This window comes from Prinia subflava, chromosome 13 (assembly GCF_021018805.1).
Source record: "Prinia subflava isolate CZ2003 ecotype Zambia chromosome 13, Cam_Psub_1.2, whole genome shotgun sequence".
Taxonomy (NCBI): domain Eukaryota; kingdom Metazoa; phylum Chordata; class Aves; order Passeriformes; family Cisticolidae; genus Prinia; species Prinia subflava.
The window spans coordinates 13488334-13501569 of NC_086259.1; the positions used below are offsets into that span (position 1 = coordinate 13488334).

The 13236-nt window shown below is 46.5% G+C and overlaps 1 protein-coding gene across 3 annotated transcripts in view; it reads left to right on the plus strand.

Annotated features, from left to right (window-relative positions):
* Window positions 1-168: 168 nt before the first annotated feature.
* WDR59 (WD repeat domain 59) overlaps window positions 169-13236 on the plus strand; it is a 49049-nt gene continuing 35981 nt past the window's right edge. The window contains exons 1-6 of one of the 3 annotated variants that reach the window (XM_063411032.1): window positions 169-703; window positions 4637-4686; window positions 6245-6380; window positions 9503-9588; window positions 10492-10572; window positions 12624-12661. In XM_063411032.1, coding sequence (XP_063267102.1) covers window positions 4646-4686; window positions 6245-6380; window positions 9503-9588; window positions 10492-10572; window positions 12624-12661 — 382 coding nt within the window. In that variant the 5' untranslated portion in view covers window positions 169-703; window positions 4637-4645. Of the gene's footprint in view, window positions 704-3602; window positions 3903-4636; window positions 4687-6244; window positions 6381-9502; window positions 9589-10491; window positions 10573-12623; window positions 12662-13236 lie in introns of those variants that run through there. The other 2 variants (XM_063411030.1, XM_063411031.1) reach the window with 2 other exon arrangements.

Consider the following 13236-nt stretch of genomic DNA (forward strand, 5'->3'; position numbering starts at 1 on the left):
AGACAATAGCGGCCGGCAGCACGCATGCTCCCGCCCCCGGCCCCCCCGGCCCGCCGCCCTTAACCCCTGCACCGCCGCCGCCCGGCGCTGCGCTCGCCGCCGCCGCGGGACGCGGAGCCGCTGCCGCACCGACGAGCGGGCGCTGCCCCGCGGAACACAACACTCGACCCACGCCATGCACACATCTTGCTCTGCAGCGGGGCCGCGACCACCCGCGGGCCTCCGCGGCCAGAGTCCCTCCGGAGAGGCTGGGCCCGCACAGGGACCCCCCCTTGGGCCGTGGGACCCCCGCTGGCTCCCCCGGGACCCGCTGCCCCCGTTCCCCGGGCCGGGGGCGGCGGGGGTGCTGAGCCGCGGGACTACATCTCCCAGGAGCCCCCGCGCGGCGCCCCACAGTGCGTTGGCGCCGCGCAGGCTCCGCCGGGGCGGCCCAAGATGGCGGCGCGCTGGAGCAGCGAGAATGTGGTGGTGGAGTTCCGCGACGCCCAGGTCGGGGGGCCCGGGGGCTGCTGGATCACCGCGCCGCGGGGGCAGCCCCCGGCCGGCCCGTGACGAGCGGAGCGGGGGGTGGTCCCGGCCCGGGAGGGCTCGGCGGCCCCGCGGGGCCTTTCGGCGGCGATGGCCGGGGCTGAGGCGGTCTGGAGTCGTTTGCGCGGAGATAACGCCTTAAGTCACGGGGCACCTAATTTCTGATCTTAATTAGGTCTTGTATGTTTTTAAAAATACATTTTCAGACCTAATATACGGTATTACCGCTTCCCACACGTCTTTCCTCACTGCCCTTTGCTGGAGGTGCTCAAGGCCAGCGTGGATGGGGCCCTGAGCGGCCTGGTTTAGTGAGAAATGTGCGTATGGCAGAGGGTTGGAACGAGATGAGCTCTAACGTCTCTTCCAACCCAAAGCATTCTGTGGCTCTGTCGGGTTTCCCGGAGACTGTTACAGCTACTGTCTCACTGCCAAATAAATTGCTGAGTGTTGCTCGATTAAAATAAAAAGTGGATTATATCTTTTTTTGTAAATAGCAAAAAGGTCAGCTTTTGTTTTTGAAGCTGATGGTGGTAGTAGAACTCCACTCATGCTGTTGTAGAGGTTGTTCTTGCATCCTTGGAAGTGTTCATGGCTAGGCTGGATAGAGCTTGGAGCAACCTAGTGAATGCAGGCAGGGATTTGGAACAAGATGAACTTTAAGGTCCCTTCTAACCCAAGCCATTCTGGGATTCTATGATTCTGTTCTAAGAAATGTGGGGGTTTTAAGGTTGTGGCAATAGCTTAACAAAGCTACATACAGTGGGGGAACTATGAACTACTTCAGCAGGAAACCCAGAAATGAAAGAAAAATATAGGTCTGGAAGCTCTCTCCTCTCATTTGTCCTCTTGTGTTGGAGCAGTAATGGCTCTGAAAGCAGAAGCATTGAATCCTGAGTGCTGCATCCAGCCTACCCTGTGTAAGCTCACAACGCAATTTTTGCTTTTGTACCTCAAAAGCTTTGCATTAGTTTTCCTCCCAGAAGCATTAAAGCAGCCTCGTCTGCTACTGAGGATTTGCCCTTAGGAAACCAATAATGAGATACGAGGGTACATCTTCCTGCATCACAGATTCACGTTGCATCTGGCTCAGGAGATAGGAGGCCTCATGACTTTGTGCTTACTCATAATGTGTGGTGTGTGGGAGCAGAGGGACAGGTGTTGCAGCAGTTGGTTTCAGTGTCACTCCTGCACTGGCACAAAAAGCTTTGTGAACACGGCGGTTTCAAGCACTTTACTCTGGTGTGATCTTCCTGGAGCTGTTCTGGCCTGCCTGCTGTCCCACATAAAACCAGAATTGCTGTGGCTGAGGCTGCCAGACTGCTGCTTCAGGCTAAACTCATTTATATATTTGTGTCTGAGCTTTTTTGGGGGAGTCTGCAGGAATATTTTTGCAGGTGGGAAACTCGAGCTTGAGAAATTGAAGCACCTTGGCTGAAATCATCCAGTACCAGTCTTGAGCTCTGCATGTAGGCCACAGTGTCTCCAAAATCCTTACCCCAAAAACAACCTAAATGAAAACAAGAATCAGAAGAGTGTGCGGCTGTTACATTTATAGCCAGTACACCTCTGCAAGCATTGCAGTTGTCTTTGTTCACCATGCTGGAGAGTGTAATGAGCCTGTAACTCATCAGAAGATTACTGTGTGTTTGGGGCCTGTGTTACCTACAAGTGTCATTTTTCTGTACAGGCTGACAGAGGTGGCAGTCTGTGTCCTCTTCTAATTTAAACAAGACTCACAGGCTATTCTTTGGCTGTTGCCACTATCAAAAGGAGAGTGAAACTCACCCAGTGCTAAAATACAACCATTTGTAGCAACTCAGTGTGTGGATAAGAGATTAGGTATGCAGGGAACTGTATTGCTTGTTAAGAGTTTGCAGCTCTTGAAAAACAGCATAGCCATGTCAAATTGGCTTGGTGTGTTGCCTCTCAGGTGAAAAGAATGAAGCTAAATTGAAAACTAATGAAAGTTCAGACGTGAAAAGGAGTTTTCCTTGGTTTGCCTGGCAGAAATTGAGTGAAATGCCAAAGTAGGTGCTTGAAGTCTGAGAAGATGCTGCCTGGGCTGTGGGTTCAGAGCAGGTTCTCAAATGTGCAGTGCTCCTGCTGTGCTTACTCATGTCATTGTTATTCATGAACAGCAGTTCTGGCTATCCAGTGTTGTTTTAGGATAAAAACTGCTTTCAGGTTGGTTTGTTCAGTTTCAACTCCCCCCTTCTGCAAGGTTGTGCTGGGAAGACTGACATAACAATATACCGAGCACATTAAATGATATCTGTTTGGTTTTTTCTCCTGTGCCTAGATAAGACTCTTGTATCATAGGGAACTGCCTGTTGCTGTAAAACAACTTAATTTGTGACCCACCAGAGTAGGAGCCTGACATGTGAAACTTTTTACTTCATTCTCATTGTTCATTACATTTTATGATGTTTGGTGCCTGGAAAAAAAATATTTACCAGTGCTCATTATTGAAAGCAATTTGTCATGACTTATGAGATCCTGGTGCCAATACTAGAAAAAATAAACTTGCGTATGAAATTATCAATCACTTTAAATTGACATGTTTGTTTTCTGTCTTGTGGAAAGATGGCCCCAACTGTATGAAATATGCCTCCTGACTAGTTCTTCATCACATGAGAATGCTCTGATTACTGTAGTAGCTTTAGTGATCCTCATTTTAATTTCTCAGAAGAAAAATGTGTACCATCTGTGAAAGTTCTTTCTTCTGTTGATTTGTTTTGGTTGATTGGTTTTTGTTTTTTTTAATAGATTCAGTAACCTAGTTTTTTGCATGTTTTGTTCTGTGTTTTGCAAGGTGCCGTGGAGTCTAGAAAGCTGGAATTATTTCTGTATCATTTAGAGATCTTGAAACTAGCTGCCTATTTACAGGATTAGCTTTAGGACTAGGGAAACCTCGCCAGAAGATTGGATTTGCTGCCTTGGAAAAAGTAATGAAAGATGGTTGTTCCTGGAACAGTAGAAGTGGTGAAATGGGGTTTGGTTTACCATGAGCTCCTGGTAAACCTGGGGTGGGGGTGCCACATCCACTGCTCTGCAGGCAGCTGTAGCTATTTGTCATGTGGTCTCGAGAGAAGAATGGGGCCATGATGCTCTTTTTCCCTCACTTGGGGTATTTGCAAGGAAGGGATGGGCCCTGGCTGAAAAAGCTCAGAATTTGTGGTGGATATTCTACTGTCATCTGACTGAAATGGAGTGGGGTTTCTGTGTTCTCTGTCAGGTTTCAGTGATGCTTGTAAGTAGTGACTGTGGGACATCCTGAAGTCTTGTTACATCCACGCTGAGAGCACTTAAAATCCTGAACAGCAGCAGGAGATACATCCTGAGCCTTCAGAGAGGCAGCTTTGAAGATGACAGCTGTTAGTGTGAAGAATGTGGGGCATATTCTGATTTTTGTACTGTGAATGCTCAAAACTCTATTGAAGTCATATCTATGTTTATGGGCTGAACTGTTCAGCTTTCCAAGTAAAATTTTCCTTTATTCTCTTGGTGTTTAAACAAGATGACCAGCCAGTTCATTCTGCACAAAAAGAGGGGGAGACAATATCCAAACAGTCCTTTATTTATTTATTTATTTATTTATTTATTTTCTAATGTCCTTTAAGTTATCTCATAGCCTTCTTTACAAGCAATCCCAAAGTAAATTCTGATGCCTCTTGGCCATCTCTCATTTTTGGAGACCAGCCATACACAAATGGTTGCACTTCTATCTCCCAGTACATATATAATTAAATCTGGCCCTGCAATGAAAGAGAGAGACTGCAAAAGTTCCTTAGCAAGAGCAGAGGCTGATTAATACAGATTATTAGGGATTGCTGATTGAAAGGCTGCAGCTGTGATTGCCATAGCAGGGAGAAGGGAGCAAGGTCTTAGTGCTCATAATGTTGTCTGCCAGGTCTTGTCCTCAGTTTATGCTAACAAAGATCTTTCTGTGTGCTGTCCTGCAACCCAAAATCAACCACTACACCCATTGCTCCTCTGTGCTACTTTAAGGGGATGTTACTTTCCTGAACTCCTCCCTAAAGCCGTGTGTTTTACTGAGCAGCTGACCCGGGAGGTATTATTTAGTTGTGTTTGTGTTTCTCTTCAACAGGCGACTGCGATGTCAGTGGATTGCCTGGGACAGCGCGCTGTACTCTCGGGGTGAGTGTGACAGTCCCTGTTGGAAGTGTGACAGTCATTTCCACAGCCAGACCAGCAGCCTTCAGGCTGACCTCAGCTGGAGGGTTGATGGATTGTTTCAGAAAGGTGCAGCTGAATTCTGTTCAAGGCTTAATGAAACTGATTCTGGGTCATGTCTCAATGGGATACAGAGTGGAGATACAGCAACAAGAGCACAATAAAATACTGGTGTGGCTTTCCTGGTAAATTCCTTCCCAAATCCTCATATGGGAGATGGAGCATCATGAAGTACTACTTGGATTGTCTTGAAATATGGCTTAAATTATTTCTAACAAAATTTGGGGCTCTCTGACCTGCTTCTCTGCTGGTTCAGTGTGGGATGATACTCACAAACACAGTAGGTGCCACAGACTTCCAAGTTTCCAGGAGAGCTTGGTCTTATGAATCCACCTCCAGGGCAAGTCTTCAGCCAGCTCAGCAGTGCCTTTCCAGCTCCTGCTTTTCAGCACTAACAGCTGTTCCTGTCCCCCTGTCAGTGACACAATTGCCACACCAGTTAGGGTGTTTATTTCAGAGTCAAGTGAATGTTGCTGATGTTAGGTCAGCCTTCAAGGAGCCAAGTCCTTTGGTACAGCTCAAAGCAGTGCTTGCTTCCATGTAAACCTGTAGTCTGGCAGTGCTGCACAGGAGTAACAGGAGGAATGGCCAGTGCTCAGAGCAGCTGTATGGTCACTTTGCAGCTGAGAGATGATGCTCGTATAGTTAATTATGTAGGGTTCATTATGTTTTGATGCTGGTCTTCCATAGGGTTCAGCTGCCTCACAGTTATTTCTGGGCAGTTTCTCTTGCTTGTAAGATGAATCACACAGGATGATACCTTCACTTTGTGGGGAGTTGGCCACATCCAGCAGGATGTATGAGCTCAGGTTTGCCATTACACAGAATTATTTCTGCTGCATATAGAGTTAGCTCAGGTAAGTAATGGAACCAAATCTGTGCAGGACTGTGTCCACCCACGTTAACAAGCTGCTGCAGCTGAGCATGAGCTCTGTGCAGGTGTTTTTGTACTGTTGGTGGAACCAAGCCCTCAGACTGGTGTGGAAAGAAGCACCCACGTAGAATCATCTTTGTCAAGGCTCATTAACTCCTGCTCAGAGCAACCTATCCAGGCTGAAGCTGTTGCATTGCGCTCCCAGGCCTGTGCCATTTAGGCTCTGCTGCTGCAGCGTTAGGCCTGCAAAAAGCCTATTTGAATGTGTTTGCACCATTTTCCAGCATTTCCTTTTGTATCCAAGTTATGTGGATTTTTCTGTGGTCTAAGCTATCTATTACATTTGCAGATCCTGTTTATTTTCACTGTGACCTGTCTTTTTTGGGGGGTGGTGGGGTTTTTTTAAGTCAGTTTTGAAGTAGGTAGTCCAATGTAGCATTTTCAGGAATAGCGTTTTAACTTTTCTTGTGAAATGCTTCTCTTCTTTTGGTTCTTATGCCTGTAGACACAAGGCTGTGAGCTCCATGTGAGGTTGGGTTTTGAGATCAGTCCTGTGAGATGCAGCCCCTTTGTGTCTGTGTCTTGCAGCCGCCGTTTCCTCTACATCGTCAACCTGGACGCGCCCAATGAGGGTCACCGGAAGATCTCGCGGCAGAGCAAGTGGGACATCGGGGCGGTGCAGTGGAACCCCCACGACAGCTACGCCTACTACTTTGCAGCTTCGGTAAATTCACCCCTTTAAAAGCTGTAACTCATCATCTTCCCTGGTCTTTCTTTCATGGGTGAGCCTCTGCAGAGCTGGAAGGCTGTGTGGAGCTGGCACAGATGTGCTTCTGCAAGTCACATTGCAAGATCAAGGCCTAACTGATTTACTGCCAGCGAGGTGTTCACATTGATGGTTCTCAGTTATTGGGCAGTCAGGGTTGCATCTAGTTTTGATTGCTTGTCATTTACAAAACACTTTGCCAAATAAATCAAGCATCCATATGGTCCTTTTGTGGAGGGAAGTGTTCTCTTTCTGATTTCCGGTCTGAGATTTGTGCACTTGAATTTATTGCTCTGTGCTGTTTTGTTTTCACCTCCTTGCCTTGCTGCTTGGCTGTGGTGCACCAGGCAGTCTGTAAATAGCAGAGGTCAGTAGTGGCTTGCAGCTTGGGGTTTGCAGCTGGGCATGGACTGGATCAGCGAGGAGTTCCATGAGGCAGTGGGTTGGGCTGAAGAAGCAGTAATGGCTGTTTTGGGCTCTGCTCTATACTTGGTCTGTCGTGCTCTGCACCTTGTTCACCCAGAGCCCTGAGCTCTGCCAGTGGAAGTCTCAGCTGTCAGCCACAGCACCGTGGCAATTTGTGCCAGCCAGGTGCAGACTGTTTCCAGGGTGAGCTGCCTTTTCTGCTGTGTCTGCTTTTATAGCCTGAGAGTCCTGGCCTAGCTAGAGGTGGAGAAATCGCTCCATCTATTCTTTTGAGAAAACATCTAGTTGAAGGTGATTTTGTAGGATTTTTGTTCCTTTTGCTTCCTGGATTTGCTATGTTTTTAATTAAAGGCAGTTTTAGAAGTGGACTGGTGCTGACAGCTGGGAACCTCTGCCTGTTCGCTCTCTCACATTTCCCACCCTGCCTCTTCCCAGCTCTGGCACATGACTGGTGTCTTAAAGGTGCCTTCAGCAGCAGTCTGTTTCTGAGCAGAGTTAGTAAAACTGGCAAAGAGGTGTCCTTCAGTGCCACTTCTGGGTACAGTCTGTGGAAACCAAAACCAAGTAAGGAAATGCACTGGGCAGGCCACAAGTGGAGCAGGAAAGCTTCTTTTCAAACACACTCTGAAGACAGTATGCAGTGATGAGTTCATGCGGATCTGAGCAGCACCCTGCTGCAAAGAGGAGCTGTGCCCATCTCACCCATCTGAGCACTCCTGCCTCTTGCTGCTCTGAGGGGATACAGGAACCCATCTTGCTCCAGACTGAAACCAGGTGCAGCTGGCACCAAACCTTGCTGCTTCTGTTTATAAACAAAGATGCTGTAATGCTCTGGGGATTTGAACATAGTGGCTGACACACACTGGTTGAGGAATCCCCAAGAGGAGATCAGGCAGCTTTTCAGTTTGATTCAAAAATACCACTTTTGGTATATTTGGTATATACCTAAGGGTCTTATCCCTCTGCATCCCTGTGGATGGAAAAGGGATGTAGAAGGCTGCCATCCTGTTTGCCAGCAGCCTCATCGTGTTTGCAGTCCTGCTAATTGGAAGTGGTACAGACAGAGGGGAATCTGTCCTTGTGTTTAGCTTCTTCCCAGAAGAGCTGGAGCAAGTCCTTTTGCTGTGCTTGGCTGTGTCTGCCCTCTGGCTCAAGCATGTTTCTGGGGACTCCTAAGCTGTTGTTTCAGAAATGCTGTTGTTTCCAATCCTAGATCCTTGTTTTTTCTTTTGTGTGGCCACAGATTCTTGAACAAGGGGGTGATGAAATTGTTGAAAATGAATATTGATACTTACAAAATTCACAGTTTTTTAGAAAATGCTCCTGTTGAGAGCAGCAGTCTCTCTGGTGATCATTATCTTGTATCTTGTCTCTAGAGTCCTGGATAAATCCCATTGGGTAATTTCACTCTACCCCTTAAATACTTCTGTCAATGAGAAACATGTAAAGAGTTTTTTCTTGCCCACAGCTCTCATGCAGCCCTGCTGTGAGCAGTTAGAGAAATATCATATATTATTGCTGAGCTGGGATGAGACCTTCCATTTCAAAGAACATTGTAATGTTTTATCTATCTGCAAGTTGAAATTCATGTGAAGCAGCTTTGGGGTAGGAAGAAAATCCTCTACCACAAAAAAAACCAAAAAAACCCTGCCACAAAAATTATAATGTAACAGTTGGACTCCGTGGTCTTAGAGATCTTTTCCAACCTCAACAACTGTGTGTTTCTGTGAAGTCTTTTACCTTTTCCTTCATCTACCTAAAAGTCTGAAAACAAGGGGCTAGTGAAAATAATGTTTTAAGGTAGTGTTCTTTCTGCTTTTGCAAAATCAGCGTGAATTTCCAGTCATGATCCACGGTGCTTGGCACTCTGTATGCACCCACAAAGGCAATTCCTGCCCCAGAAGGATCAGAGTTGGCCTGGGCTGAAGTGAACTCTGATTGAGACAGAGCGTGAACTTACAGCACAATAACTAGTTTCAAGTAACTTTGTGTGTGGCTGCCTTTGGGCAAGGATTTATTCCTGGAATGAGTGAAGTAACCCTAAGTAATGTTGTCATTGATACATCTGCTTCGCCTTTGTTTTTTACAGCTAGTAATAAATACTTAAAGCTTTTCTCCTGGGCTGGCAAGGATGGGGGGAGTACCCTTGAGGAGGTGACCTTGAAGCCATTAGATTGTATTGTTTGTGTTTGGCAATGGCCCTGATTATCCCAGAAGGGAACTGAGAGAGAGCTGAGGATGACCAGTGGTAATCCATCATCCCCCTCAGCAAAAACTCCAGTTGTGAATCTAACAGACTGACAGGGTATTCCTGCAGAGAGAATTTGTCTGCCTGTTGCTTGCAGTTACAGCATATTGTTAGGAAATAAAAGCTCTGAGAACACAATTTCATGGAAAGATTTTGCAATTTGGCTTTTTTTTTCTCCCATTCTAGTTTATCTCCAGTTTTAACTGTGTGTAATTAAAAAGTGTAAGCTTTTGAAAGTCCTTGCAGCCTGTATTTCATCTTTGCTCTCCTGCTTTGGGCAAGGACTTTGCGAATCACAGCATGACTCATTGTTAACTGAGGTTGTTCAAAGCAAAGGGAACATGGTGCTAACACACAGATCTGTGTCCTGTCTTGTTGGTCTGAGACTGTCTCTCCTTTCTTGCAGAGCAATCAGCGTGTTGACCTGTATAAGTGGAAAGAAGGTAATGGGGAAGTTTGCACATCTCTGCAAGGACACACACGTGTGATCAGGTGAGGAACAAGCAATGCTGTGGCCTGCTGAGTGGAAAGAGATTCATTGATTCATAGAAGCTGAATGTTTTGGTCCTGGCTCCACTCAGACTCTGTCTGAGCCTGTTTTTACTCACTTCTCTGGACTGGACTGCCTTCCCATTTGGTGCTGATGTCATGCATGAAGTGGCTCACCCTCTCATGGCTGCTCCAATATATCAACTTAGCCCTTGATGGCTTGAGTGTCATTGCCTTAGGCTGCTGTCCTTGTAAAGAGCAGCAGCCATCATCTGGGAAACAGATAGCATGTTTAATAAATTGAATCCTAGCTGTGTTTCTGTGTGATAGCAGCTTAATTAAGGCAGGTAATCCCAAAGACCAAGTTTAGAGAATGTTACAGTGGTGCAGAGGAGATTTTTGCCTGTTATTTTAAGGTCATATTTCAATGCTGGGTTGGAAATGCAGTTGAAGGACTGTTCTTCCTCAAGCTCCTGACTGTGGAAAGTATTTGCAGTCCTTGGAATGACAGTTGTTTGGGTTGACTGGAGGTTGTTTGTGTCCCAGGTGCTCTTGATGTTCCCAACAGGGAGGCATCCCAGAGTGAAGGATTGATACCAAGGATGTGTGGTTACTGAGAACTCTTTGAGACAGTGTCCCTTTGCCTGGAGGGGAAAGAGCATACACACGGTAGCTGTAAAGTTCAGGGCTAGGAGGATGCTTCACTGGAATTTACTTAGAAGTATTTCATTGCTTCTTGGAATTTACTTAGAGAAATTATTAAGATCTTGCTTTTTACTTTAAAAGTTGCAGTAGATGTCATGGAGTTGCTGTGAATTTGTTGGAAACTATACTGGCTGCTTGTGAGAAGTTGATGCAAACTCTGTGTGTGCTTTTCTTTACTGACCTATGATTTTGCCTTTGCAGTGACCTGGACTGGGCAGTGTTTGAGCCAGACTTACTGGTCACCAGTTCTGTGGACACATACATCTACATCTGGGATATCAAGTAAGAATCAGTGTGTTTCTGCATTTTAGGGAAATCACTGGACTCTTTTCCATAATTATCAGCTTGCAGGGCAGAGCACGCCCTGGTGGGTGCTGCTCTTTAGCTGTGCTTGCAAGGACTTCAGCCTCTTCCCATTGTCTCCACGATGACTTCTGCCCCTCTGTTTTCAAGCCGGTTTGGAGTCAGTGATGGGTGTTAGAGTGGTACAGCTAAGCTACAACTGTCTGGCTTCACTCCCTGCCCTCTTCAGAAATTTTACTGGGGGCTTTTCCTGGAGCCCAAGGGTGTTCTTCAGTCTGTTGGGTTTTTTTAGCCGAGTTAATGAGCACCATTTCATGATCCTGTAGCCATTTTCTACTAAATTCAGCGATTGTTGCTGGTTCTCCCTCAGTGGTGGGAAGACTGACAATAGTATTCAAGAAGGTTTTCCTGTTTGTACCTTCCCTTGTTTCCTGATGCTGCTTTCTGCCATGAATATTTTCAGGGTAGAAGATATTTCCAACAATATGTCCAGATTTAAGTCCTGTATTTTACACCTGAGAAACAAGGAGCTGAAACTGGAACTGCTGGGTTCTCTTGCTGGCTGTACAACTCTTTATGACCCGCAGAAAATCACTTTCTTCCTGTCTGCCTCCCTTGCTAAGTTATAATAGGAGGATAATTATATAAGCCCACTGCACCAGGCTACCCGGAGGCTTGCTTAGCTGCTATGAACAAGCACTTAAATCCTTGGTTAAATGGTGCTTGAGAATGACAATATATTATTAATGTGTAATTAAAAGACATAGAGATACAATAACTACCAGTTGTTTTCCTGTGATACTATCTTAATACCAAGCAAAAAAAATAGAGATCTCTGAAGGTTGTTATCCAAAGTCCTCCTTTAACTCTATTGTGCACTTCCATTGTTTTGTCTGCCTGTATCACTTGCCCAGAACTGCTTCCTTAGGCAGTCTCTGAAAGCCTCTACCTCCCACTTGTGCTAGCAAAGGCTCTGAGCTTGTTGTGGTACTGAGGTCCTGGCGCTGCAGGCCTCCAGCAAATTAACATCCTGCTGAAGTGACTGTCTCTAATGACACCCTAGGGAGGTAGCCCTGCAGTAAGGGCAGCTGGAAACTCCCCACTTAATTTTTCATACAAAATAACTTCTTGACTAGGCAGAAATTCTTAGAGGGAGAGGTGCCATCCATTCCAGAAAATATTCTGCTTTTCAGCAAACAGAAAAAGCTGAAGACAATATTCCTTACTTTCACTGTCACTTTTCATGAAAGAACAGGTGAATTCCTGAGGAGCAAGGCCAGGAAGTAAATTATTGCCTTGATCTGTGCCCTAGCTGCTAGAAGTTGTCACAGTGCTGCACTGGTTTCTGCCGCTGCAGAATTTGGTTTGTAGACAGACAGAATTTAGTCTGCACACAGCTGGGCTGCTTTTCTACTAATTTTGTTATTACATGCTAGACATTAAGTTTTTGCTCTGTAGTAACTGCTCCATCTGCTTTGAATCAGGATCTGCAAAGGCTCAACAAACACATCCGTGGCTTTTGTCAAGTGCTTCCACAGCTCTGTTTGTTCCTTTAATCCTCCTTGGAACGGCTGTTTTGTTGCTTCCCGCAGCAACAATTTGTGAGCCCTGTTTCCTTGCCTACTCAGGTGCAATATGCCACGCTTTGTGTATGTTTCTCCTCCATCTAGTCCAGTCCAGCTCTATCCTAAAATTCCTGCTGCATGTGCTGGCAAGACAGGATCATAGAATGATTTGGGTTGGAGGGGACCTTCAAAATCTCGATCCATCCCTCTGCCAAGTGCAGGGACACCTTTCAGTAGACCAGATAGCTCCAAGACCCATCCAACCTGGACTTGAACCCTTCCAGGATGGTCGTTGTCATCCTCCAGCTGGTCACCTTTATTCCATTTAATGCTGATGTATTTTGGTGCTTAAGCAGAAGGTACATTAGGTCCCAAGGCAGCAATAACAGTGCTGGAATAGCAGGGAGCTTGCTAGGAAGGTTGGACTATGCTGTGTGTACTCACAGTGGCCACATTGTATTTCAGAGACACCAGGAAGCCCACGGTCTCACTCTCTGCAGTTGGTAAGTCTGATGTGTGTCCTGTAGGCATTAAACAACATTGTTGTTGCATGCCACTACTGTTACTCTTCCCTCCCTTCATGCTCCAAGGCCAGGCATGGCAAAGTATGGAAGTGCCACCATGTGTAATTGTCCTGTGTAGGAGCAGCCTGAGAGGCTCCAGTTCACCATTCCTTTTAGAGAAGCAGGATTCAGAAGAGATATGGAGCCCCTTGAGGTTCTCAGGCATGGAGGGCAGTTATGCTGCTTGGACTCGCTGCCCTGACATTGGTGAACGGCCACATGGAGCTTCCTCACTGCTTAACCACCTTGCTGCACTGCTTGTCCTGGGTTGCCTGCCTGTGGTTTCCTCATGTCCTTTTATGTGTGACTGTATCAGCTGAGGAGCTAAACCATACCCCAGGCAGCTCTCTGTGCCAGCCTGTCCCCTCACTCACTCAGGGCTGGGTACAGCAGCTGGCTGTATCCACTTCCTTGCGACACCTGCAACAAGGTGCTGTCTTTGAGCTGTGCTTTCTCTGGAAAGGCTCTTGTCCTGGCTGCTGGCAGGGTGAGTGTGCAGCCCCTGCAATCCCACC